The sequence below is a fragment of the Erythrolamprus reginae genome, chromosome 4, assembly GCF_031021105.1.
Source record: "Erythrolamprus reginae isolate rEryReg1 chromosome 4, rEryReg1.hap1, whole genome shotgun sequence".
Lineage (NCBI taxonomy): Eukaryota > Metazoa > Chordata > Lepidosauria > Squamata > Dipsadidae > Erythrolamprus > Erythrolamprus reginae.
In genome coordinates this window covers 136462702-136488950 of record NC_091953.1, presented here as the reverse complement: position 1 = coordinate 136488950, position 26249 = coordinate 136462702, and the positions used below count along the sequence as shown (strand labels likewise).

The following is a 26249-nucleotide window of genomic DNA, read 5'->3' as shown; positions in this document are numbered from 1 at the left end:
CTCCCCCCAGAGATTAGAACCGCCCCCCACCCTCCTTGCCTTTCGTAAATGGTAAAGACCCACCTATGTGGGTCTCCACAATCACAATGTCTGGTGTGTTATGCTTCAGAATTCGGTCAGTCTGAAGTCGGAAGTCCCACAGTAGTTTTGCTTGCTCATTTTCGACCACTTTTTCGGGCTTATGATCCCACCAGTTCTTTGCCACTGGGAAATGGTAGTTCCGGCACAAGTTCCAGTGGATCATCTGTGCCACAGCATCGTGTCTATGCTTGTAGTCAAGGGAGGAGGAGGGGGAGGGGGAGGGGGGAGAAGGAGGAAGAAAAGGAGGAGGAGGAGGAGGAGAAGGGGGAGAAGAAGGAGAAAGAGAAGGAGAAGAAGGAAGAAGAAGAAGAAGAAGAAGAAGAAGAAGAAGAAGAAGAAGAAGAAGAAGAAGAAGAAGAAAGAAAGAAAGAAATAATTTCATGTTTGGATTTCTCATATGTTGTATTTTTGTATTTATTCTTGTTTTGTAAGCCTCCCTGAATCTACTGAGACGAGTGTCATAGAAATCCATCAAATAAATAAATAAGAGGAGGAGGGAGGGAGGGAGGGAAAGAATGAAGGGAGGAGAAGAAAGGAGGAAGAGGGAGAAGAGAAAGAGGAGGAGGCGGAGGAAGATTTTATCTGGCCAAGTGTGACTAGACACACAAGGAATGTGTCTTCTTGTTAATGCTATTTTATGTCACTGTTAATTCTTCATGCTAGGTTTTGTCCAAAGTGCGGCAAAATCTGTTGTGTAGAGAAGGGAGGCTATAATACTACTTTGAAACCCGAACGGTTCAAGACAACTTTAAGCTGCATCAGGTGTGGGCTTGGGAAGATTATGAAAACAACATCACCAGGAGGTGGCATTTCCAAAGCCATAAACACAACGTTCATGGGGCGTTTTTGCATCATTTTGAGTGGAGAGTTTAATCCCATCGCAAAGTTTACACACCACACCGCTTGTCCGATTAGACAGGAAAGCCGGCTTCTTTTCCCAGAACAGGAAGATATTAAAACACAATTATCGGTGACATTGGAGTGGAAGGGAGATAAGACCAAAATCAGGTGCTCCAAAGGAAAATATAAGTTGCCAAGGTACCTTGTTGCTTGGAAACTACAGAGAAAAAGGCTCTTAGTGGCGAATTTTTTTTTAAAAAAAGAACAAACACAGAAGACGTGGATTGTATCCAATGTTGTGTAGCAGCTACACACCAACACCACAGTGGGCATTTTAAGATTAAAAGATTTAAGTGCCAAAGCCCACTGCAACAACATAACCAAGAAGGCTTCAAGAGTTCTAAACCTAATCCTATGTAACTTCTGCTCTGGCAATCTCACACTGCTTACCAGAGCTTACAAAACTTTTGCCAGACCCTTCCTTGAATACAGCTCATCTGTTTGGAACCCATATCTATTTATTTATTTTGTCCAATACATAATACACATTGAAGAGAAAGATATGTAATAATGTAAGTAAAGAAAAGAATAGAAGAAAAGATATAAAAATAGAGGAGATATATGAAAGGAACAGACAAAGATCAAATCAAATAAGTTGGTGTCTAGAAGGAGGAGGAATTCAGACAACTTGTTAATTATACTTTTTGCATTGATTAGTTTACATTTGAGATTGAGTTTGGGTTCTGGGTTGAAGTTGGGCTGAGTTGAGTTGAATTTAAATTGGAATGGATTGAGGTTGCATTGAACTGAGGAACTAAGGGGCGCGCTTTCCTATTCTTGGTTGGAAGTACTAGGAATAGGAAAGCGCGCCCCTTACTTCCTCAGTTCAATGCAACCTCAATCCATTTCAATTTAAATTCAACTCAACTCAGCCCAACTTCAACCCAGAACCCAAACTCAATCTCAAATGTAAGCCAATGCAAGAAGTATAATTAACAAGTCTGAATTCCTCCTCCTTCTAGACACCAACTTATTTGATTTGATCTTTGTCTGTGACATTAACACCCTTGAAAAGCCCTCCCGCCTGCCCCCGTGCTGATACAGATGTTTATTTCTTCGTCCGATGCACAACGGATCAACTCAACTGTGTTTCGTCTTGAAATGTCTTGTGCATGTGCAGAAGTAGAATCGTGTAGTGGGACGCACTCACCGGCAGCGAAAGGTAGGTGGAACCCACCAAGTGGGGGTTCCTACTTACTGCCGTTACCGGTGCGATGCTGGGTGATTGGCAGGTGGGCATGCACATCCCGTTAGATTTTGCATCCATGCAAGAAGCAAAATCTCACGAGAGGATGTGCGCACACACAGGATTACGGCAATTTTTTGCTTCTCTGCATGCACAGAAGCAACGCATCGCTGAAATCTCTCGCAGGCATGGGCCCAGAGACCCAGGGAAGGCCGGCCATCTTCGGCGCTACTAGTGCGCCATCCAATGCCATCATGGGCACCCCCAACAGGCATGCATATGCATCGGCATGAGATTTTGCTTCTGTGCATGCGCAGCAAGGGAAATCTCATGTAAAGATGCTCACAAGAGTGAGATTTTGCCGATTTTTGCCAAACTTTTTGCTTCCGCGCATACAGAAATAACCAGCAGCGAGCGAGCAGCAGGAGGAAGGGGGTGGGAACCTCCGAGCGCGTCACTTCCCCTCCCCGCCCCCGTGATGTCACGGGAGGGGGGACTTTCCCCCGCCACCGAGGAGGAGGCCCCCCCTCCCCCTCCCATAGGGCTGCTCCGGCAGGTGCCCCCAGGAGGCCCTGCCCCTCAGCGGGAGGAGGAGGGGGCAGAGGAGGGGTCTGTCCCAGCCTTTCAGGGTCCGTAGGGCGCGGGGGGGCACGGGGAGAGGGGGTTGAACTGTCTGTCTGTCTTTGTGTCTGTCTATCATCTCTCGCGCATGCACATTTATCTCTGTTTGTCTTTCTCTCTATCGCACCTCTTCATCCATCCATCAATCACCTGTCAGTGTATCCATCATCTCTCTTTCTATTGCATTTATCTGTCTGTCTGTCTGTCTGTCTGTCTGTCTCTATCTATCTATCTATCTATCTATCTATCTAGCATCTTCACACAAGATTTCACTTGCTACGCATGCACAGAAGCGAAATCTCGCACAGGGGCACACGTATGCGCCTCAGGAGTGCGCAGCTACACACGCATCCTCAAAATCGCTACCGGAACGGAGCGCCCTACCACTCCGGTAGCAGTCCTTCACTGCTGAGGACACTCATCAATCTCCAAGTGTCTTCAACGACCCTCTCAAAGTATGCAAATGACCAGCTTTTCTGCAGAAAAGTCAGAGCTGGGGAAGCTTCGGGGATGAGGAGCGAAACATCTTCAAAGGAAGAACAAAGTGCAGTTGCCATTGGGAAAGAAAGCATCCTTGAGTTGCGCACGCCGTGTTCCCAAAACGAAAAAAACCCCAACCTGCATCTGTTTAGAGGCTGCCGCTGCATTTATTGACGGTTACATTTGCCACACCATTAAGCCCAATTAGATCATTGGAAATTCAATGTTTTCTCCCCGCAATGGGAAAAAATCTAGTTGAGAGAGGAATTGATGGGCGAGAAGCAGAGACAGGAAGATAAATTTTAATCCATTACTGAGTGGATCTTCCATTTCGGAGTTTCCGCAATATCTTTCCGACCGTAATTGGCTGTCATGCGAGGCGGAGAAATTTCCAGTTACAACTTCTTCCCTTTAGACAATCCGGGATAATTTCTCTAATTGGAAACGTTGGCTAACAAGAGGCTTGTAGATCTAAAGGCTCAGAATGAGACATGTTCGGAAACTTCAGATCATGCAGAGTGCGTCCGCGAGAGCTATTGTGGGGTTACCTAGATTCACCCACGTCTCTCCAACACTCCGTGGCTTGCATTGCTGCCGATCAGTTCTCCGGTCACAATTCAAAGTGTTGGTAATGACCTATAAAGCCCTACATGGCATCGGACCAGAATATCTCCGTGACCATCTTCTGCCGCACGAATCCCAGAGGCCAATAAGGTCCCACAGAGTTGGCCTTCTCCGGTTCCGTTGACAAAACGATGTTGTCTGGCGGGCCCCAGGGGAAGAGCCTTCTCTGTGGCGGCCCCGGCCCTCTGGAATCAACTCCCCCCAGAGATCAGAACTGGCCCCACCCTGTCTTTTGTAAATTGCTTAAGACCCACCTATATCGCCAGGCATGGGGGAATTGAGACATCTCCCCCAGGCTTATAAAGTTCATGTATGGTAAGTTTGTGTTGCATGCTTTTTTAAATGACGGGTTTTTAGATACTTTCTTTTAATATTAGATTTGTTACATTGTATATTGTTATTATTATAGCCGCCCCGAGTCTACAGAGAGGGGCGGCATACAAATCTAATAAATGAATGAATGAATGAATGAATGAATGAATGAATGAATGAATAAATAAATAAAATATTATTGTTGTGAGCCGCCCCGAGTCTGCGGAGAGGGGCGGCATACAAATATAATAAATAATAAATTAATTAAGTCTAATGTCTCTGTAACTCAGTGCTTCTCAATTATTTTCTGTTACACCCTCCGCCAAGAAAAAGTAAATATTTTGCACACCCGCAACTCTCCGATGTGGGCCCCAATGGAATTTGAATATTTATAATTTTACTTATTATAAGCTGCAAGAAAACGATTGGCTATTGTGGGCAGGGCCCTCTTTTGCCACGGGGCCAGGCAAGCTTCATTAAGCCTAAGTTTTGGGGTCGCCGGCTTGGCCCATAAGCGCCACCTCTGCCCGGCGCTCACGGCGAACGTTGTGGAAGGAGGCTTTAAGGCAGAGGTCTAAGAGAGCTAAGCTGGCTGGAGAATTCTGGGAGTTGAAGTCCACAAGTCTTAAAGTTGCTTAGTTTGGGAACCCCTGCTTTAAGGTGACGTTCGAAGCCTTGCAAGATTTTGCTAGGAATCAGCAACATACTGCTACTAATCCTATCGTGACAACAGAGCCAGTAACGTTTTTTACCAGATAAGTATGCAGTTGCACACTGCATTCTTAGGGTTTTGTGCTTCTGCTGTGCGCTCATTCAAATCTGAATTAATTCCTGCGGCAGTCAGAAAATTAGGTTAATAATAATTGAATGCGTAGCTTCCACCCAAGCTAGAGGTTTTAAGAGAACGTACAGAACTAGGAGATCAATTGCCTTTCTCTCTCTCTCTCTCTCTCTCCCCCTCCCTATTCTGGATAATGAACGTACATTGTCTTCTCGTACCTGTTCAATTAGAATTCTGCCAAGCACCTTTCCAGGTACAATTAAGAAAGCAATACTCCCTTCAGTTGCATTCACTGTTATAACCTTTCCTATTATTGAAAGGAATAATAACAGGTGTACTGCCAAGTGAAAAGTACAGGTGCCGGCTTCACACACCTTAAAACAAGCTGCACAGTCATTCCTGAAGCCTTGAAATCTCCATTTTTAACACTGTTCCACCGGTACAGGCACTCCTCGACATACAAATATGTTCTGCCGGCATGTCCCAACCGCCCGTAATTACAGGGTAATTAGTCCAGAAAGACACACACCACACGATAGAAGGAAAACCAAAAGTCTTTATCAACAGAAAAGCAGAAAAAACTCCCTTTTTAAATGTCAAAGTGATTTTCTGGTACACACAAGACACAGGTTAAATGCAATCCAATTTCTCACCCAGTAACTGGGAAATTGAGTCCAATTCCAAAAGTCTAGAAAGTCCACACACAATCTTGAACAGGGAAACAGCAAAACCACGATCTTGACGAAACTATGAATCAGATAAACTTCCATGAGGCTAAACCAGCATGGTTCTTCTGTAACACTAATTACAGCAGCCCCACCCAACCACAGGTAGCCTCACTTATCTCCTGTAATAATCCTCCAGTTGTTCTCTCCTACGCATCACTCTACGCATGCGTGGGTCTGTCATAAGTTCTTGTTCAGAATCCAGGGTTGATAAGGATGATTGATCTCCTCCTGGGCTGTCTGCCAAACTCCCCTCTTCCCGGCTACTCACGCTTCCTTCATCAGAGGAGCCTTCGTCGGGAGATTCTATCGGGAGCAAAACAGGCCTGGGGCATGTGAATGTTTCCCCCACATCCACCTCCACATTCCTTGGGGCAGGAGCTGGGCCAGAGCCAACCACAACACAAATGATAATAAACAAACAAGTGAGACTGCAATTGAGCTCGAAATTTCTGTTGTTAAGCAAAGCAGAGGTTAAGTGAGTTATGGCCCACCTTAACGATCTTTCTCGCCAGACGTTAAGCGAATCACTGCATTCTTAAGTCGGTAACGCGGTTGTTAAGTGAATCTGATTTCACTTCGTCAAGAGGTCGCAAAACGGGATCACATGACACTGCAACTGCCGTAAGTACATGCCAGTTGCCAAGCTTCTGAATTTTATCACGTGACCACAGGTTGCAAGTGTAAAAAATATTCATACTGTATTTTTTAGACTATAAAATTTTACCTCCAAAAAGAAGGTGAAAACCTGGGAGTGTCTTATTTATTTATTGGACTTTGATGCCATCCCTCTCCGAGGACTCAACTAGAATTACAATCCTAGGTTTAGAAAACTTAGAACTACGTCGCCTTATATACGATTTAACCATAGACCATTAAATCATCTACTACGTCCTTCCTGTCAACGACTACTTCAGCTTCAGCCACAACAACACACAAGCACACAACAGATACAAACCCCCAAAACTTTATCCTTAGATTCTCCACTGTTGACCGCACCCGATTCCTAAACGGACAGTAAGGGGCGTGCACAAGAGCACCACCCTGTCCTAATGTTTCTCTTTTACTAGCATCATGTATATAAATATTATATCTTTGTATACCACCAATACGTACTTGACGAAACAAATAAAATAAATAAATAAATAAAACGAAGAAGCGGCTTTTTAAAATAAATGCTTGATCTGAAGAAGCCCAGTGCTATTGTATCTTCCAGAAATATGCAGCAAACAGTTTATATCTTCTGTGCTGTTTGCTGCGAGGCAAATTGCTGGGAGGAAGAGGCAGATTTTATTTTATTTTTTGCCTTGTTTTCCTCCTCCAAAACTAAGGTGCATCTTATACTCTGAAAAATACAGCAAGTCACTTTTTTCAGCATCGGGGCAACTTTGAATGGGCACTAAACGAAGTCAAGAATAACATGTTTATGCATTTATTTAGGGTCTGTTCATCCAGCCCATCACTGTCATTCTCAAACAACATATCTCCTTTTCTACATTCTCGCACTTCTTGCAAATTTTTTACAATTTTTTCTTGGACCCGAACATTTTGTGCATTTATTTATTTATTTATTGTTAGAGTTGAAAGGGACCATGAAGGCCATCGAGTTCAACCCCCTGCCCAAGCAGGAGCCCTATAGTACACCAGTCAAGTGGCAGTTCAATCTTCTCTTTAAAATGTCCAGAGTGTTGGAGTTCACAACGTCCGCTGGTAGGTTGTTCCATTGGTTGATCGCTCTGACCGTCAGGAAGTTCCTCCTTATCTCCATGTTGAATCTCTCCTTGGTCAGCTTCCAGCCGTTGTTCCTCGTCCGGCCCTCTGGTGCCCTGGAGAATAAAGTGATCCCCTCCTCTCTGTGACATCCCCTCGTATACTTGTAGACTGCTATCATGTCTGCTCTGGCCCTCCTTTTCTCTAGGCTATCCATGCCCAGTTCCCTCAGTCTCTCTTCGCAAGTCTTGGTTTCCAATCCCTTAATCATCTTGGTTGCTCTTTTTTGCACCTTCTCCAGAGTTTCAATGTCTCTTTTGAAGTGTGGTGACCAGAACTGAACACAGTACTCCAGGTGTGGTCGGACCAGGGCGTAGTAGAGTGGTATTAAGACTTCCCTGGTCTTGGAGTGTATTCCCCTGTTGATGCAGCTTAGGATTGTGTTGGCTTTTTTGGCTGCTGCTGCACATTGTTGGCTCATGTTTAGTTGATTGTCCACCAAGACTCCGAGGTCTCTTTCGCAGTCGCTACTGCTAAGAGGGGTTTCTCCCAGGTTGTATGTGTGTCCAGAGTTTTTTCTGCCTAGGTGAAGGACTTTTCTCTTGTCAATATTAAACATCATTTTGTTGGTGTGTGCCCACTGTGTTAGTCTGTCTAGGTCTTTCTGTAATTTGAGCCTGTCTTCTAGGGTATTGGCTACCCCCGCCAGCTTGGTGTCGTCTGCGAATTTGATCAGTTGCCCTTCTATTCCCTCGTCCAAGTCCAAATTTATTTAGGGTCTGTTCATCCAGCCCATCACTGTCATTCTCAAACAACATATCTGAACGATGTCTTCCAGCATCGCCTTACTTCGGACTCATTCAAAATCATTTCATCATTTTTATTTTCAGTTCCCTTCACCCTGCTGGGGGCCATGTTCGGCTTTCTTCGTCCACTTCCAAACCATTTCTTAAAAACGCCCATCAAAATCACACTGCATTTTCTTCTGCCTTTTTTCATCGGAACCGTCCCTTGCTCTCGTCAACTACATTTTCTTTTCTTTTTTTGCTCATTCCTTATTCAATATGCACATGATTCAGTTTCTCTCGCACCCATTTTCCCCCCTACGTTTTATTCACATGGTTTTTTTTTCTCACCCACAGAAATCTCACACCTTTTATTCTACCAAACCTACCTTTTCATATTTTCTCATCCTACGTGCTTTTGTGACACTGCATCACCTACCGTATTTTTCGGCGTATAAGACACCTTGAGTATAAGATGCACATTAATTTTGGGGGAGGAAAATAGAGGAGGGGGATCTGCCTATCAGGTATTCATTTGGTGAGCATCCTTAGTCTGGTCAGCACATTATTTTATCCCCTGGTTAGGGCTTAAAAAAAAAACTCATTTGGAGAGAGTAACAATGAAAGAGCTTGCAAGCCAGTAAGAGCTGGGAACATCGTTAGCACCTGGAAAGAAACATTTGGAGCAAGTAGAGCAATGAAAAAACCCCCTGCAAGGACTTAGAGTCTGGAAAACATTCTTCGCAGGGAGTAACAATGAAAGAGCTTGCAAGCTGGTAAGAGTTGGGAACATTGTTAGAACCTGGTTAGGCCTGGAAAGAAACTTACTTGGAGCAAGTAGAACAATGAAAAAAAATCCTGCAAAGACTTAGGGCTTGGAAAACATTTTTCACAGAGAGTAACAATGAAAGAGCTTGCAAGTTGGTAAGAGCTAGGAACATTATTAGCACCTGGTTAGGGCTGGAAAGTAACTTATTTGGAGCAATGAAACAAACCCTGCAAAGACTTAGAGCTTGGAAAACATTCTTCGCAGAGAGTAACAATGAAAGAGCTTGCAAATAGTAAGAGCTGGGAACATCGTTAGATCATATGCTGTAATGTCCTGCCTGTCAAAGACTACTTCAGCTTCAACCACAACAACACAAAAGCACACAACAGATTCAAGCATAATATTAACCGCTCCAAACTTGACTGTAAAAAATACGACTTTAGTAATCGGGTTGTCGAAGCGTGGAACTCATTACTGGACTCTGTAGTATCATCCCCTAACCCCAAACATTTTACCCTTAGACTATCCAGATTCCTAAGAGGTCAGTAAGGGGCGTACATAAGCGCACTAGTGCCTTCCGTCCCCTGTCCTATAGTCTCTCCTATATCTCATATATCTTCTTTACTATATCCTTTATAACAGACCTGGGCAAAGGGTGGCCCGAGGGCCAGATGCGGCCCGCCCGCTGTCTGTGACAGGCCCGTGGAGGTTGGAAGGAGAAATGGAGGGGGGGAGGAAGGAAGGAAGGAGAAATGGAGGGAGGAAGGAAGGAGAAATGGAGGGAGGGAGGAAGGAGAAATGGAGGGAGGGAGGGAGGGAGGGAGGAGAAATCTAGGAAGGGAAGGAGGGGAAATGGAGGGAGGGAGGAAGGAAGGAGAAATGGAGGGGGGAGGAAGGAAGGAAGGAGAAATGGAGGGAGGAAGGAGAAATGGAGGAAGGGAGGAGAAATCTAGGGAAGGAAGGAGGGGAAATGGAGGGAGGGAGGAAGGAAGGAAGGAGAAAGGGAGGGAGGGAGGAAGGAAGGAAGGAAGGAAGGAAGGAAGGAAGGAAGGAAGGAAGGAAAAAAATATCTTTCCATGCCCTTTTGCAAAAGTCCAATAAATGCTCATTTTTTAACAATTCATTGGTTTCAGTGGCCTTTCTGAGAAATTTAAAGCAACCCCCCCACCTCTCGGGGGGGGGGGGAGGAGGAGGAAGAAAAGGAATCCAAAGCTACTTTCAGGCAAAGCCTCCACTATGTTTTCTCAAGTGACAATGTAGGACAGTTCAAGAGAGGCAGCTGGAAGGAATATTTTGAAAGAGAAGTAAAGAACTGCCCAAAAGCAGAAATAAAAGGCAGAGAAAATCAGAGACACAGAAGCTTCTCTCCATCTGAAGAAGGAAGGAAGGGGTGGGCAATTAATTTATAATTACAAGTTATGCATGGTATGTTTGTGTGTATGTCTGGTTTTTAGTTGTTTTATTAATTGGATTGTTACATGTTGTTTTTTACCATTGTTGTTAGCCGCCCCGAGTCTACGGAGAGGGGCGGCATACAAATCAAATCAAATCAAATGGAAATGAAATCAAATGAAATCAAAAATAAATAAATAAAATAATTATAATATATACAATATAATTTATAATTACAATTTATAATTACAATATAATTAACTCAGTTCTACCCAATAATGTACATTATTGGGTAGAACTGAGTTAATTATATTAATCCGGCCCTCTAAAACCATCCCAATTTCTCATGGGACCCCATGGCAAAATGTATTGCCCACCCCTGCTCTATAACCTCCATTGTGTATTATTGTGTATTGGACCAAATAAATAAAAACACATCATTAGCACCTGGTTACAATCTGGTCCCTCCCTCCTTTCCTTCCTTCTTGCCTTTCTCTCTCTTTCCTTCTTTCTCCCCTTCCGTCCATCTCCCCCACGCCTCCCACCGCAGTCCCAGCTGGGTGCACTCCCGCGGTTCCCCCCCTCCGATCCCCGGGCTGGGAAAGAGCCCCGCCGCCCTCCCGGGATGGCTGAGCCGCCTCCTCGCCAGCGCCCGGCCCTCATAAGCGGCGCCGGTGTTTCCGGGCGGAGGCTGTGCGTGGCCGGACCGCGTCCCCCAGGGCCTCCGTTCTTCTCCTGCTCCGCCGGCAGGCCATGCAGGCCCGAGTGGTGTGCCTGGGCAGGGCGGGCGTCCCCGGGGGTCCCTGCGCGGGCTCCTCGGCTGCCCGCAGGGTCCGCCTCCTCCTGCAGCAGGTGGCCGGGTTGCGGGGCGGGCTCCGGGCCTTGCACAACGAACAAGGTGAGGCCGCCTTCCCCGCCTGGGCGGAGGAGGAGGAGGCGGGGGGGCGTAGAGAAGTCGGGAGGGGGGGGGGGTTGGGGGGCGAGTAGGGAGGCTTCTGGCGGGGAAGGAAGGGGCTGGTTTGCGATGGAGGGCTCGGTGGGAGGCTGGGCAGGCTGAGGACTGTGCCTCCCCTTTCTTTTCTCTCTCTTTCTCTCTCCTTCCTTCTCTCCTTCCTTCCAACTTTCTTTCTTTCTTTCTTTCTTTCCTCCCACTCTGACTTTCTTTTGACTTTCTCAATGGTGAGTCTTTCTTTCTGGATTCCTTCTGTATTTTTCTCTCTCCACCCTTCCTTCATGCTTTACTTTCTTTCTGACTTTCTTCTTCTCCTTTTTTTTCTTTATTTCTTAAATTTCTTTCTCTGTCTGTCTGTCTCTCTCTCTCTCTCTATCTCTATCTCTGACTTTTCTTTCTGCTCTTTCTTTCATTCTTTCTGACTTTTTTTGTAAATTTCTCTTTCCCACAGTGGTAACCCTTCCTTTTCCCCTTCCTTCTTCCCTCCCTCCCTCCCTTCCTGACTTTCCTTCCTTCCTTCCTTCCTTCTTACCTTCTTCCTCTAACTTTTCTTTCTGCTCTTTCTTTCTTTCTGACTTTCTTCTCTAAATTTCTCTTTCTCTCAGTAGTGACCCTTCCTTCCTTCTTCCTTCCTCTCTGACTTTCTTTCCTGTTTGCTGACTTTCTTTCTTTCTGAATGTATGTATGAATGTATGTATGTTTGTGTGTGTGTGTGTGTGTGTGTGCGCCGCCCAACTCCCTAGGGACTCAGGGCGTCTTACAACAAAAATAAACATGGATCAGTATAAAAGCATTTCAATTTAAAATAATTGCAGCCAACCATACATTCACAGGCTGACCTTGCTGGTCATCCCCCCTGAGGTCAATAGCCCCAGGCCTGTCAGAAAAGCCAGGTCTTTATGGCTTTCCAGAAGGCCAATCCTTTCTTTCTGACTTTCTGAACTTTTTTTTCTCTTTTCTTTCTTTCTTTCTTTCTTTCTTTCTTTCTTTCTTTCTTTCTTTCTTTCTTTCTTTATCTCTTCCTCCCTCCCTCCCTCCATGCCTTCCTTCTTTCCTTCTTTCCCCTTCCCTCCCCTTCCTCTGTCTTTTCTCCTCCCTCCCTTCCTTCCCCTTCCCTTCCTCTCTCTTTTCTCCTTCCTTCCTCTCTCCCTTTCTTTCTTCTGTGACTTTTTTTCTCTCTGTGTGGTGGCCCTCCCTTCCCCCAGTTGATAATAGATATAGGTATGGAGAGATGGAGCATAAAAACTTAGTAGCCGGAGCACTATGTGCAGCAGCTATTGGCCATTGTGTGAACCAAAACTAGAAATATGTCCTTAACTGCTCTGGGTGCCTTGTTGTGTGAAGAGGGCCGGAGTTCTCAGGACTAGTGAAGAAACAGGGGAAGAAAGCTACAGTTGTCTTCTAAGAAGAATCGAGCACTGGGGGGGGGGGGGGGGACCTCATTGTGCTCACTGCTGCTTCTCACACTGATTTAATCCCATGATGAAACACAAATGACACAACACAGGCTGGGGCGTGCACCCCGCGTAGGCTGAAATGTGGTTCTCCAACTGTGGGTTTGTGGTGACATGCCCACCTCTAACAACAACTTGGAGATGCCACATTCTTCTCCTCCTCCTGCTGTATCCTGTCCATTAGCCATTGTACATTTGCTTTAATCTTTCATTATTGTCAGTCACATGCTTCCTGAAAATCTTGTGAGTGGTCCTTGACCAACTCTGGTAATGATAGATTCTTTTTTAATTATTATTATTATTTTTTAAAGTTTTATTTACAAACAAATATACACATAACACACAAAACAAAGACATTTGTGTAGCAAATCTGTGTTACAATTCTTATTGCGCTCACGTTCTATTATTTTATTTATTTATTCATTTGTCCAATACACAAATACATAGGAAGAAAAATAGACATGTGGTAATATATATAAGGGTGAAAGTGAACTTAGAGGAGAGGATATATGAAAGAAAGAGAATATATATGATAAGTGAGAGAAAGGAAAGACAACTGGACAGGGGACGAAAGGCACACCAGTGCACTTATGTACGCCCTTACTGGCCTCTTAGGAACCTGGAGAGGTCAATCGTGGAGAGTCTAAGGGAGAAGTGTTGGGGGTTAGGGGTTGACACAATTGAGTCCGGTAATGAGTTCAACGCTTCAATAACTCGATTGTTGAAATCATATTTTTTTACAGTCACGTTTGGAGCGGTTCGTATTAAGTTTGAATCTGTTGCGTGCTCTTGTGTTGTTGCGATTGAACGCAACGCAACTATTTTTACATATTTGTTATAAACCAGTTTTTAAACAATGATCCTACTTTATATATCTAGTCTTGTGTCTATTTTCCCATTAACCCATTAATCACCAAGAAATAACTCTTTTATTATTGACTAAATGTACGTTTGTTATTTTATCCTTTTTTTTCCAGCCAGCACGGTCAGCAATGATCAATAACTATTTTATTTTCTCCCTTTCAGGTGATACTGTTACTATTGGAGATGTGTCCTACAAACTCAGAAAGCCCAAAAATCCGGAACTGGTCCCTGTGAACTACAGTAAGAAAACCATGTGATCTTAAAAATTAAGCTCAAAGTACAAGTCTGGTCCAGTGATTCTTGAGCCGTGGTCTGTAGAACCGTGGGGGTTGGGGGTGGGGGGACGTTATCACAGGGTATGTGCGAAGGCTTGAAAAAAAATATTGATTTTAAATCTTGAGTTAAGTCTTGGGAATCCGTGGCCGCAAAAAGTATTTAAAGGGGCTCCGTAGTGAAGAAAAGCGTTGAAAATCACTGGTTTTATTGCCCACAAACATAGTGCGGAAAATATCAAGAGTTTCAGAAATGTTGCTCCACCATAAATAAAATTGACCAAACCTCGAGGCCCGACTACTGTAACGCTCTCTACATGGGGCTACCTTTGAAAAGTGTTCGGAAACTTCAGATCGTGCAGAATGCAGCTGCGAGAGCAATCATGGGCTTTCCCAGATATGCCCATGTGTCACCAACACTCCGCAGTCTTCATTGGTGTCCGATCAGTTTCCGGTCACAATTCAAAGTGTTGGTTATGACCTATAAAGCCTTTCATGGCACTGGGCCAGGTTATCTCCGGGACCGCCTTCTGCCGCACGAATCCCAGCGACCAATTAGGTCCCACAGAGTGGGTCTTCTCCGGGTCCCGTCAACTAAACAATGTCGTTTGGTGGGACCCAGGGGAAGAGCCTTCTCTGTGGCGGCCCCGGCCCTCTGGTACCAACTCCCCCCAGAGATTAGAATAGCCCCCACCCTTCTTGCCTTTTGTAAGCTTCTTAAAACCCACCTCTGTCGTCAGGCATGGGGGAACTGAGATATTCTTTCCCCCTAGTCTTCTACAATTTATGTATGGTATGTTTGTATGTATGTTTGGTTTTAAAATAAGGGTTTTCAGCTGCTTTAGTATTGGATTGTCGCATCTTGTTTTTACCACTGTTGTTAGCCGCCCCGAGTCTACGGAGAGGGGCAGCATACAAATCCAAGGAAGGAAGAAAGAAGGAAAGAAAGAAAGAAAGAAAGAAAGAAAGATATATATATATATATAGATATATATATATATATATATATATATATATATATATACACACATACATACATACATACATACACACACACACACACACATAAGAAAACTCTTCAGTCTTCTCAAATGTCATGCAGAAAAATATACAGCCCCTTGTCCTTACAACCACAATTGAGCCCAAAATGTTTGTTGTTGAGCGAGACATTTGTTAAGAGAGATTTCCCCCCACTTATGACCTCCTTTGCCAGTGTGGTTGAGCGAATTGCTGTAGTTGATAAGCGAGTAACCTGGATGAATCTGCCTTCCCCGGTGGACTTTGCTTGTCAGAAGGTCACAAAATTTCTTCACATGACCCTGGGACACTGAAACTGCCAATTGCCAAGTGCCTGGATTTTGATCACGTGATTATGGTGATGCTGTGACGTTGCAAGTTTGAAACTGGCCATGAGTCCCAACAGTCACTAAATGAAATGTTGTAAGTCAAGGACTATCTATATAGAATTCTATTATTAATGCATTTGGACTCTGACAGTACCCTCTTAATTGTTTTATTCATAGCATAGCTACAATTAAAATGAACTTTATAAAAGCCAAATACCACTCACTCATCACGAAAACGTTTGTAAAGTCTACAAACTTGAAACTTGTTACGTATGTTCCTCTTGGTTTCTAGATGCTCATTAAGAAAGAATGTTTTGAAATGACCATCAGATCATTAGTATTTCTTATACAGTTTTATATTAACACGATCTGATGCTACGGAGTTAGATGTTCTACTCCCCCCTCCTCACTTGAAAAGAACTCTGTTCCAACTGCTAGCTTCCTTATATTAACACGCTCTGATGCTACCCTTTCGCTAAACTGGGGGTGGGCATGACCAGCACGTGACTCATCCAGCCTTTGGGCTGGGAGTTTAGACATTCTACTTCCTCTCCTCACCTGAAAAGAACTCTGTTCCAACTGCCAGTTGTCTTATATTAACACGCTCTGATGCTACCCCTTCGCTAAACTGGGTGTGGGCATGACCAGCACGTGACTCATCCGGCCTTTGGGCTGGGAGTTTAGACATTCTACTCCCCCCTCCTCACTTGAAAAGAACTCTGTTCCAACTGCCAGTTGTCTTATATTAACACTCTCTGATGCTAAGGAGTTACACATTCTACTTAAATTTTCAAGCTTTAAGTGTCTATGTATCAAGCCCGTAACTAATTAATTTTCAAGCTTTAACTGTCAGTTTATCAAGCTCGATCCCATAGTTTCGTAGCAAAGCAGGACTATCCAGCTACTAGTAATTAATACTTTTAACAATCTGATTGAATTAAAGCAGCCAATTGCATTAGTTACAATGGATTGTAATTTTTTTAAAAAAAATCATTTATTCACATGTCACTCTTTTTTTAATGTGACAGTTCAAATAAGAATTTCTTTATAAACTCTATAAACCAGATTACAGAGATTAGCAATTCCTTTAATGTAGATATTGGCTCACAAAATGTAGTCCAGTATTAGCTTAGGGGAGCTTTTAAGATTTTCATAGTTTTGTCGAGCACACCCAACAAAATAAATACTGTTCAAGAATTATTTATTTTCCTTGCTCCGCCAGCCAAAATTTTCAGTATTGCATATATAATTAAGATTTTAGAGGCAGATTTTGATTGATTGATTATATGCTATCAAATTGTTCTCAGTTCCTAGCGATCACATAGAATCTGTGTGACAATTTAGTGGTAGGGCATTCACACAAAACACCCATTTATAGAGACGGAGCAAAATTACTCCTTTCAAAAACAATTAGCAAGCTTGAATCTGATACCATTAGTGGAATGTGAAGGCAGATAAACAGTAACCAACCATTTTGGATGTTTATGCTTGTAGTTCAGGAATCGTAATACCGTAAACTGTGATATAAATATAATAATATTTTTATATGTAATTTATAATACATATAAATTGTAATATCTAATATATCCCAGCGACCGGTTAGGTCCCACAGAGTGGGCCTTCTCCGGGTCCCATCAACAAAACAATGTCGTTTGGCGGGGCCCAGGGGAAGAGCCTTCTCTGTGGCAGCCCCGGCCCTCTGGAACCAACTCCCCCTGGAAATTAGAATTGCCCCCACCCTCCTCGCCTTTCGTAAGCTCCTTAAAACCCACCTCTGCCGTCAGGCATGGGGGAACTGCGATACTCTTTCCCCCTAGGCCTATACAATTTATGTATGGTATGTTTGTTTATATGTATGTTTGGTTTTACAATAAGGGTTTAAAGCTGTTTTTGTATTGGATTTACATGCTGTCTTTTATTACTGTTGTTAGCCGCCCCGACTCTACGGAGAGGGGCGGCATACAAATCCAATAAATAAATAAATTAAATAAACAAACAAACAAACAAACAACAACAAAAGTATTTGCTTTAATTCAATTCAATTCAATTTATTAGATTTGTATGCCGCCCCTCTCCGAAGACTTTATTTAAGCTAGATGCTTAAATAAAACAGTTTTTAAAATCAAACTGCTGGTAATGATTTTAAGAATCAGTGGGCACTTGGACGTTTGTGCCAATTTTAGGTTTCAGTTGTACATAGCTTGTGTTTATTTAAGATAAGGCTCAGTTATATTAAATGTACCATATTTTTTTGGAGTTATAAGATGCACCCTTTTCTCTCCTAAAAGATACTAACAATTTGGTTAGCTTTTTTCGTTGTTTTATCCAACCAGGGGATAAAAACCAAGCACGTGTGTTCAAAACCAGTAAACTAATGTGCTGAAACTGACCAGAGTGAGAACTAGTCACATTATTTTTTCCCTATTTTCCTCTCCAAAAACTAATGTGCATCTTACCCTCCAAAAAATACGGGTATCTTACATAATTCCAATTTGATTTTACTTTTAGATTTTGCTTTTAGCCCATTTGCAAATAAAAGGTTTCTAATCCAATCCAGTTCTTTCTGAGGTTTGAAGCAAGGAGAATGAGTCATTGTTGGAAATTTAATTAAAATGATTTTTTTTTTTTTACACCAAACAAGCAATGAAATGAATTTGTTGAAATGAAACGGGAGAAATACGTGAAAGAACAGCTGAAAGAGGAAACATTTTTATTTGTCCATCTGGGCTCCTTAAATGCATTGGTGAATTCTGTAAATAAGTTTAGCTAAATATTTGTGAACTTAAAGCTGTTCTGTGAGACACAAATAAAGGATTAAAATGCTAGACTAAATATTTGGTAAATGAGTAAGAGGTCATAAATTGGATTGGTATGCCTACATACAAATCCAATTAATAAAATCAATCAATCAATCAATCAATCAGTGCATTTGGGGGTTTAACAGGCTATCCCCTTAAACCTGGAGTCCCCAAACTTGGCAACTTTAAGACTTGTGGACTTCAACTCCCAGAATTCCTCAGCCAGCATAGCTTGCTGCAGAATTCTGGGAGTTGAAGTCCACAAGTCTTAAAGTTGCCAAGTTTGAAGACCTCTGCCTTAAAATCCTTGGGGCATTCTTGTTTTCAGAATAGCGTATGCGCTATTTATGTTCTGTTCTTCATGGAAGATTGTTTTGAATTGAGTTTCTATTTTAAGCCTTTCTTAAGTTTGATCCAATTCCTTTCCTTCCAACTGTACCTAAAATAGAATGAGTTGAACTTAACTAATTTACTAGCAACATTCAGCTGTATTGCAAAAATAAAAATAAAAAAATAAACCAAATTGCTCTGAGGGTTGTAACTCTTCAGCCATTAAAAAACCTACAACATTAAGAACAGAGTTATAAGATAAGCTAATCTTTATTGTCATTTTTTTACCGTGGACATAGCAACGCACATTAAAAATGAAATTCTGTATAGCCTGCTCTCCAGAGTGTACACTTGCATAGACATGCTACATATCTACATGAGGATTTCTGATGTTGTCTCACATTCTGCAAAATCATAAGGCCAGTTAGAATAGAATAGAGTAGGGCAGGGTAGGGTAGGATAGAATAGGATAAGATGGAAAAGAAAATGGAATGGAATAGAATGGAATGGAATGGAATAGAATGGAACCAAAATTAGAAGACAGACAGGGAAATAAACAATTTGAAATAGAAAAGAAAAAAGATATAGCTAAAAACTATTTTCAAGAGCTTTACAAAAATGATGAAATAAAAGAAGAAGAAATACTAACTTATTTAAATAAAGCTAAATTACCAATTATAACAGAAACAAATATCAATAGGATGGAAGAAGCTATAACAATGTCAGAATTAGAAAACGCTATCAAAAAACAAAATAATAATAAAACTCCCAGGACAGATGGGATCCTTGCAGACTTTTATAAAAAAATACAAGAACATATTAAAGAAATAATACTAGAAACAATGAATGAAGTATTAAATAAAGGAGAAATCCCACAATCCTGGAGAGAAGGTCTTATTTCATTAATTCCAAAAGATCCTACTCAAAAACATCTGATTAGACAATTCAGACCTATAGCTTTATTAAATTCAGATTACAAAATTTTTACAACCATAATTGCGGAACGATTCAAAAAGATCAGTAATGAGGTGATACATTCAGATCAAAACGGGTTTCTACCCAATAGAAATATAAGAAATAATCTAAGAAATATCATCAACATTTTAGAATACTACGAAGCTCATCCGGAAAAAAATTTAGCTCTAATCTTCCTGGACGCTGAGAAGGCCTTTGATAACTTAAATTGGAAATTCTTAATAAACCAACTGATTAAAATGAATTTTAAAGAAAAATAGAATAGAATAAAATAGAATGGAATAGAAAATAGAATAGAATAGAAAATGGAAAAGAAGATGGAAAAGAAGATGGAATGGAACAGAATAGAACAGAATAGAATAAAATAAAATAGAATAGAATAGAATAGAATAGAATAGAATTCTTTATTGGCCAAGTGTGTTTAGATGCACAAGGAATTCGTCTTTGGTGCAGATGCTCTCAGGGTACATAAAAGAAAAAGATCCATTTGTCAAGAATCATGAGCTACAGTACTTAATGATTGTCATAGGGCTCCAATAGGCAATGTGGAAACAATCAACATTAATAAAAATCTTAAGGATACAGGCAACAAGTTACGGTCGTACAGTCATAAGTGGGAGGAAATGGGTGATAGGAATGACGGGAAAAAACGAGTAGTGACAGGAGTGCAGGGAATCCACCCCTGGGCTTGATCATGATTTCTTCTGCCGCACGAATCCCAGCGACCGGTTAGGTCCCACAGAGTTGGCCTTCTCCGAGTCCCGTCGACTAAACAATGTCATTTGGTGGGACCCAGGAGAAGAGCCTTCTCTGTGGCGGCCCCGACCCTCTGGAACCAGCTCCCCCCAGATATCAGAGTTGCCCCCAACCTCCTTGCCTTTCGCAAGCTCCTTAAAACCCACCTCTGTTGTCAGGCATGGGGGAATTGAAATTTCCCTTCACCCTAGGCTTATACATGGTATGCTTGTTTGTATGATTGGTCTCTTAAATTGGGGTTTTTAAGATTATTTTTTAATATTTGTTACATTGTCTTTTTTATTGTTGTTAGCCGCCCCGAGTCTTCAGAGAGGGGCGGCATACAAATCTAATAAATGAATGAATGAATGAATGAATGAATGAATGAATGAATGAATGAATGATTGCGCACTCCACCAATCTTGAATGGGAAATCCCATCGAGTTAAAAATTTTTAGCCAACCCCCTGTGCCCATAAATGCAAATTGGAGAAGAGAAAGGCGGGATCAGCGCAAGAGTGTTGGGAAAAAAAATGTTTAAAACTTTCTGAAAATGAGACCTGAATTTCACGCGAGGGCCTTTCCTTTAGTTTCAGAGTCTCTGGCTCAGTCGGTGATTCAGCATCTGAGATGGATCATGCAGAAGGATCTCCTTGGACAAGACGTTTTCCTTATTGGACCCCCGGGACCCCTTCGGCGTTCTATCGCCATGCAATACCTGGTAAGGCTTGGGAGTTTCCCATTTGCCGCAGGGGTCCCAGCAAAGTTGGCCTTCTACAGGTCCCGTCAACTAGACAATGTCGCTTGGTGGGACCTAGGGGAAGGGCCTTCTCTGTGGGGGCCCCCGGCCCTCTGGAATCATCTCCCCCCAGAGATTCAGGTTGCTCCCACCTTCCTCGCCTTTGAGAAAAGTCTAAAGACTCATCTATGCCGCCAAGCTTGGGGTCATTAGATTCTGCCCTCTGGCCAATGAACCTATAGTGCGTTTGTTTGAATGGATATATATGTATTTTAATAGGTTCTTCAGTTTTTAAATGTAACTTTTAATCTGAATTAATTGTATCTCGATGTATACTATCTTTTTCGTTGTAAGCTGCCCCGAGTCCTTGGAGAGGGGAGGGATATAAATCTAATTAAAATAGATAATAATAATAATTTAGAGATTCTAGTTAATTAGGGATTCTTTTCTTCTTCTTTGTTATAGTATATTGGGAAGTTGGTAATGATATTAACCAACGGATGGAAGTGTAAGTGATGAGATTAGAATGTGTTTAAATATGGAGAATGAGTTAAAAATAGAAAATTGAGTAATAAAGTTGGAAGGGAAAAGATAAGGGATAAGAAAAAAGGGATAAGAGATCAGAAGGGAAAAGAGATCAGAAATTTAGGGCATTTAAAAATGACAGAATTTTTTTAAAAAGATGGGTAAAGATATAAATTGAGGTAAGGGAGTACAGCCTAAAATTAAAAAAATATAATGAATTTGCTATAGATAAGCTGTAGCGATTGATTCAGGTCTGAATATGAATAAGAGCCAGGGTGGCACAGTGGTTAGAGTGAAGCCTTTCAGGCTATTTCAGCTAACTACTAGCTGTAGTTTAGCAGTTCAAATCTCACCGGCTCCAGGTTGACTCAGCCTTCCATCCTTCTGAGTAAAATGAGGACCCAGATTGTTGGGGGCAAAAGGCTGATTCTGTAAACCACTTAGAGAGGGCTGTAAAAGCACTATGAAGCGGTGTATATAAGTGTCAGTCTAAATGCTATTGATATCTTTATTGCTAGAAACAGAAATAAAGATGAATTCCTTAGTTTCCTCTCCAATTTTTGCCTCTAAGCTGGTAAAATTCCTCTGCAGAGAAATCAGAAACGTGGGTCTTGATTTTTGATAAAACCAAGTATCATTTTTAAAAAACGAAACCGTGGTAGAATGAAATGGAACACCAAATTAAGTTTCAGAATGACAATGTTGGAAGGGTCTTTGGAGGTCTTTTAGTCTGACCCCAGCTCAAGCTGGAAACCCTACACCACAAATGGTTGTTCAATCTCTTCTTTAAAACCTCCAGTGTTGGAGCATTCACAACTTCTGGTGGCGAGTTGTTCCACTGATTAATTGTCCTCATTGTCAGGAAGTTTCTCCTTATTTCTAAGTTGCTTCTCTCCTTGATTAGTTTCCACCCGTTGCTTCTTGTCCTGCCTTCTGGTGCTTTGGAGAATAGGTTGACCCCTTCTTCTCTGTGACAGCCCCCCAAAATATTGGAAGACTACTATCATGTCACCCCTAGTCCTTCTTTTCGTACTCGATTCCTACAATCGTTCTTTCGGCCTTAGATTTGTTTTCCATTCAGTGGCTTTTTGGACTTGTGCTGCGTTGAATTGTTGGTGGTTAAATTCTGAAGCTTAAAATATATTTTTTCTCGCCAAAATTCATTTCCACTTTCTGTAGGAACTGACCAAACGAGAGGTGGAATATATGGCTCTTTCAAGAGACACAACCGAAACCGATCTCAAACAGCGAAGAGAAATCCGAGCCGGCACCGCCTACTACATTGACCAAGTGAGTAATAATGACAACCTTTATTGTCCTCAGGGAGTTAGGTGACATATGAATGAATGAATGAATGAATGAGAAAGAGAGATGAAGGAAGGAAGAGAAAAAAAGAAAAACAGACAGACAGAAAGAAAAACAGACAGACAGAAAAAGAAGAGAGAGAGAGAAAGAAAGAAATATGAATGAATGAATGAAAGAAAGAGAGAGAGAGAGAAAGGGAGGAAGGAAGGAAAAGAGAAAGAAAGAAAGAAAGAAAGAAAGAAAGAAAGAAAGAAAGAAAGAAAGAAAGAAAGAAAGAAAGTAAGTAATCTGGAGAGAGTTACCTGTTCACTATTTTAAAAAAATAAATTTTATTAATTTTCTACTGATTACATTTTGCTTTCTTTTTCTTCTTTCGGTTCCTCTCTTCATAGCTGTTCTCCATTTCAATGGTAGTTGGGGTCGGTTCTTTCCTTTTGATTGTCTTCTCCACCTTGTATTCCTGTTCTCCTACCCTGGGGTTTTCTTTTATAATAAATTCACCATTCTGATACGTTATGGAAACATCTGTCTTTGGATTCATGCCATAGACTCTTCTGAGATCATCTTTCACAAAGTCTGGCAAGTCCCTCCTAGGCCCCACAACATGTGCAAGTCTACCCCAATGGAGCTTTGCTCTCAGAACAAACCCTTCTGGCCACAGATCCAATCTTGGGCTCTGGACTGCCATAGGCGTATAGTAGTTACTGTAAGCCTGGTAGAGAGGAACAGAAGTCATCTGGGGAAAATTCCAGAAAGAATAAGGGTAATAGAGAGGACTTGAAACATAGATGGGATGGTAAATCATTTGGTTGGATAAACTGTCATTATAACCATAGTCCATGTTATAGTCCGTGATAGCAAGAGGCTTGTAAGTGTTGTACATCGGAACCTGGGGCAGGAATCCATAATGAAAATTCTGAAACATGCCAGGGTAATACAGAGCCATACTGGTAGATGGTGCACACAACTTCGTCTTAACCAAATACCACTTTTTCACATTTCTTAGTTCTTAATAAATGTCGTGTTGTCTGGGTATTTAATTCACTTAACAATACAGTTTCCATTCTTACTCTCCACCCATTTTTCCCAAGCACAGGTAAAATAAATTCCATATTCTGGTCCGATGCCATGTAGGTCATAACCAACACTTTGAATTGAGTCCGGAAACCAATTGGCAGCCAACGCAGTCTGCAGAGTGTTGGAGAGATATGTCTGGGCAAGCCCATGACTGCTCGCGTGGCTGCGTTCTGCACAATTTGCAGTTTCTGGACGCTCTTCAGAGGTAGCCCCATGTAGAGAGCATTGCAGTAGTCAAACCTCGAAGTGATGAGGGCATGAGTGACTGTGAGCAGAGACTCCCTGTCCAAATAGGGCCGCAACTGGTGCACTAGGCGAACCTGGGCAAACGCCCCCCTCGCCACAGCTGATGTTCTAATGTGGATCGAGGAGTTGCAGACCCTCTCTGAGGGGGTCAGAAGTTCCGTTCCCCCCAGGGTGATGGATGGATAGGTGGACGTGTCCTTGGGAGGCAGCATCCACAGCCACTCCATCTTGTCAGGGGTTGAGGTTGGGCCTGTTAACACCCATCCAGACCCTAACAGCCTCCAGACACTGGCACATCACTTCCCCTGCTTCGCTGAGTGGACATGGGGTGGAGGTGTATAACTGAGTGTCATCAGCGTACTGATGATACCTCACCCCATGCCCTCGGATGATCTCTCCTTCCTTCCTTCCTTAATAATAATAATAACAGTAATAATAATAATTTATTAGATTTGTATGCCGCCCCTTTCCGAAGACCCCATACCCTCTCCTTCCTTCCTTCCTTCCTTCCTTCCTTCCTTCCTTCCTTCCTTCCTTCCTTCCTTCCTTTTTCCTCTCTTCTTGATCTGGATGGCTGGGCGGAGGTAAACGGAAGGGGAACTGGTGTTTCCCAGGTCTGTTTTGCGAAGTGTTGTTGAGTGCCGATTGTGTCTTTCTCTTCCTCAGTGTGCGGTGCGGGCCGCAACGGAAGGCCGGATCCTGGTGCTGGAAGGGCTGGAGAAGGCCGAGCGGAACGTCCTGCCGGTCTTGAACAATTTGCTGGAGAACCGGGAGATGCAGTTGGAGGATGGACGCTTCCTCATGTCGGCCGAGCGTTACGATAAACTGCTGAAGGTGAGCAGGAGGCTCCGGGCTTCCTCCGAGGTTGATTGATTGATGGATGGATGGATGGATGGATGGATGGATGGAAGGAAGTCGGAAGTCCCACAGTAGTTTTGCTTGCTCATTTTCGACCACTTTTTCGGGCTTATGATCCCACCAGTTCTTTGCCGCTGGGAAATGGTAGTTCTGGCACAAGTTCCAGTGGATCATCTGTGCCACAGCATCATGTCTAAGCTTGTAGTCAGTCTGTGTAATCTTTTTGCAGCAGCTGAGTATGTGATCGATTGTTTCCTCTGTTTCTTTACAGAGTCTGCACTTTGGGTCGTCTGCTGATTTTTCAATTCTGGCTTTGACAGCATTTGTTCTAATAGCCTGGTCTAATAATTCTTATATTATTATTATTATAAGAATTATTACACCAGGCCATTAGAACAAATGCTGTCAAAGCCAGAATTGAAAAATCAACAGACGACCCAAAGTGCAGACTCTGTAAAGAAACAGATTATTATTATTATTATTATTATTATTATTATTATTATTATTATTATTATTTATTAGACTTGTATGCCGCCCTTCTCCGAAGACTATACCAGTCACAATAGCCTGAAAATAATTTTTATTCTATGACTTGTCTTTAGGAGCATGACAAAGAAGCCCTGGATGCTTGGAGGATCGTTAGAGTCAGTGAAGACTTCCGGGTGATAGCGCTGGGGCTCCCTGTCCCCCGATACTTGGGCAACCCATTAGATCCGCCGCTTCGATCTAGGTTTCAGGCCCGAGATGTTTATTATTTACCTTTCAAGGTAAGGGAACGTGGCAAGTTTTAATTTTAAAAATGTCGGCTGAAGCGCACGCCTTCCGTAGCGGCCAATCCGTTAATTAAAACAGAAGCTCAAGATTAGAAGTGATTTGAGTTTTCTAAAGATCAGCACTTTGGCATAAAAGACGGCAGAGTCAGCGGTAAAACCCAGATCCAATCTGTTTAAAACCTAGATAATTTTATCCTGGAACAGAACGTACCTCGCGCAGAAAGATTTATAAGAACCGTATGTGTTGCATTTTCTTTCAGGACCACTTATCCCAACTGTATTTTATTGGAAATGACGTTTCAACAGAAAGGTAATTTCTACATGATTTAATTTAAATTTCTACACGAGTGTTCCTAGTACAGTGGTGCCTCTACCTAAGAAGGCCTCTACTTAAGAACTTTTCTAGATAAGAACCGGGTGTTCAAGATTTTTTTGCCTCTTCTTAAGGACCATTTTCTAATTAAGAACCCGAGCCCGGAAAAAATTCCCAGGAAATTTGAGAGCAGCTCGAAGGCCCGGCCAGTTTCCTGCCATTCCCCCTGGGTTTCTCTCTCTGGCGCAGTGTATGGGAGGCAGCCTCGCGCCGGGTGTATGGGAGGCGCATGCTCCTCCTCGCCACTTCAGAGTCCCACTTT

General features: G+C 42.5%; 1 protein-coding gene across 4 annotated transcripts in view; it reads left to right on the top strand.

The window, feature by feature from the left end:
* The first annotated feature begins 11039 nt into the window (after positions 1-11039).
* VWA8 (von Willebrand factor A domain containing 8) overlaps positions 11040-26249 on the top strand; it is a 99023-nt gene continuing 83813 nt past the window's right edge. For 3 of the 4 annotated variants that reach the window (XM_070751383.1, XM_070751380.1, XM_070751382.1), the window contains exons 1-7: positions 11045-11264; positions 13799-13876; positions 20682-20812; positions 22535-22645; positions 24650-24817; positions 25444-25608; positions 25875-25924. In XM_070751383.1, coding sequence (XP_070607484.1) covers positions 11120-11264; positions 13799-13876; positions 20682-20812; positions 22535-22645; positions 24650-24817; positions 25444-25608; positions 25875-25924 — 848 coding nt within the window. In that variant the 5' untranslated portion in view covers positions 11045-11119. Of the gene's footprint in view, positions 11265-13798; positions 13877-20681; positions 20813-22534; positions 22646-24649; positions 24818-25443; positions 25609-25874; positions 25925-26249 lie in introns of all 4 variants that reach the window. The other variant, XM_070751384.1, reaches the window with a different exon arrangement.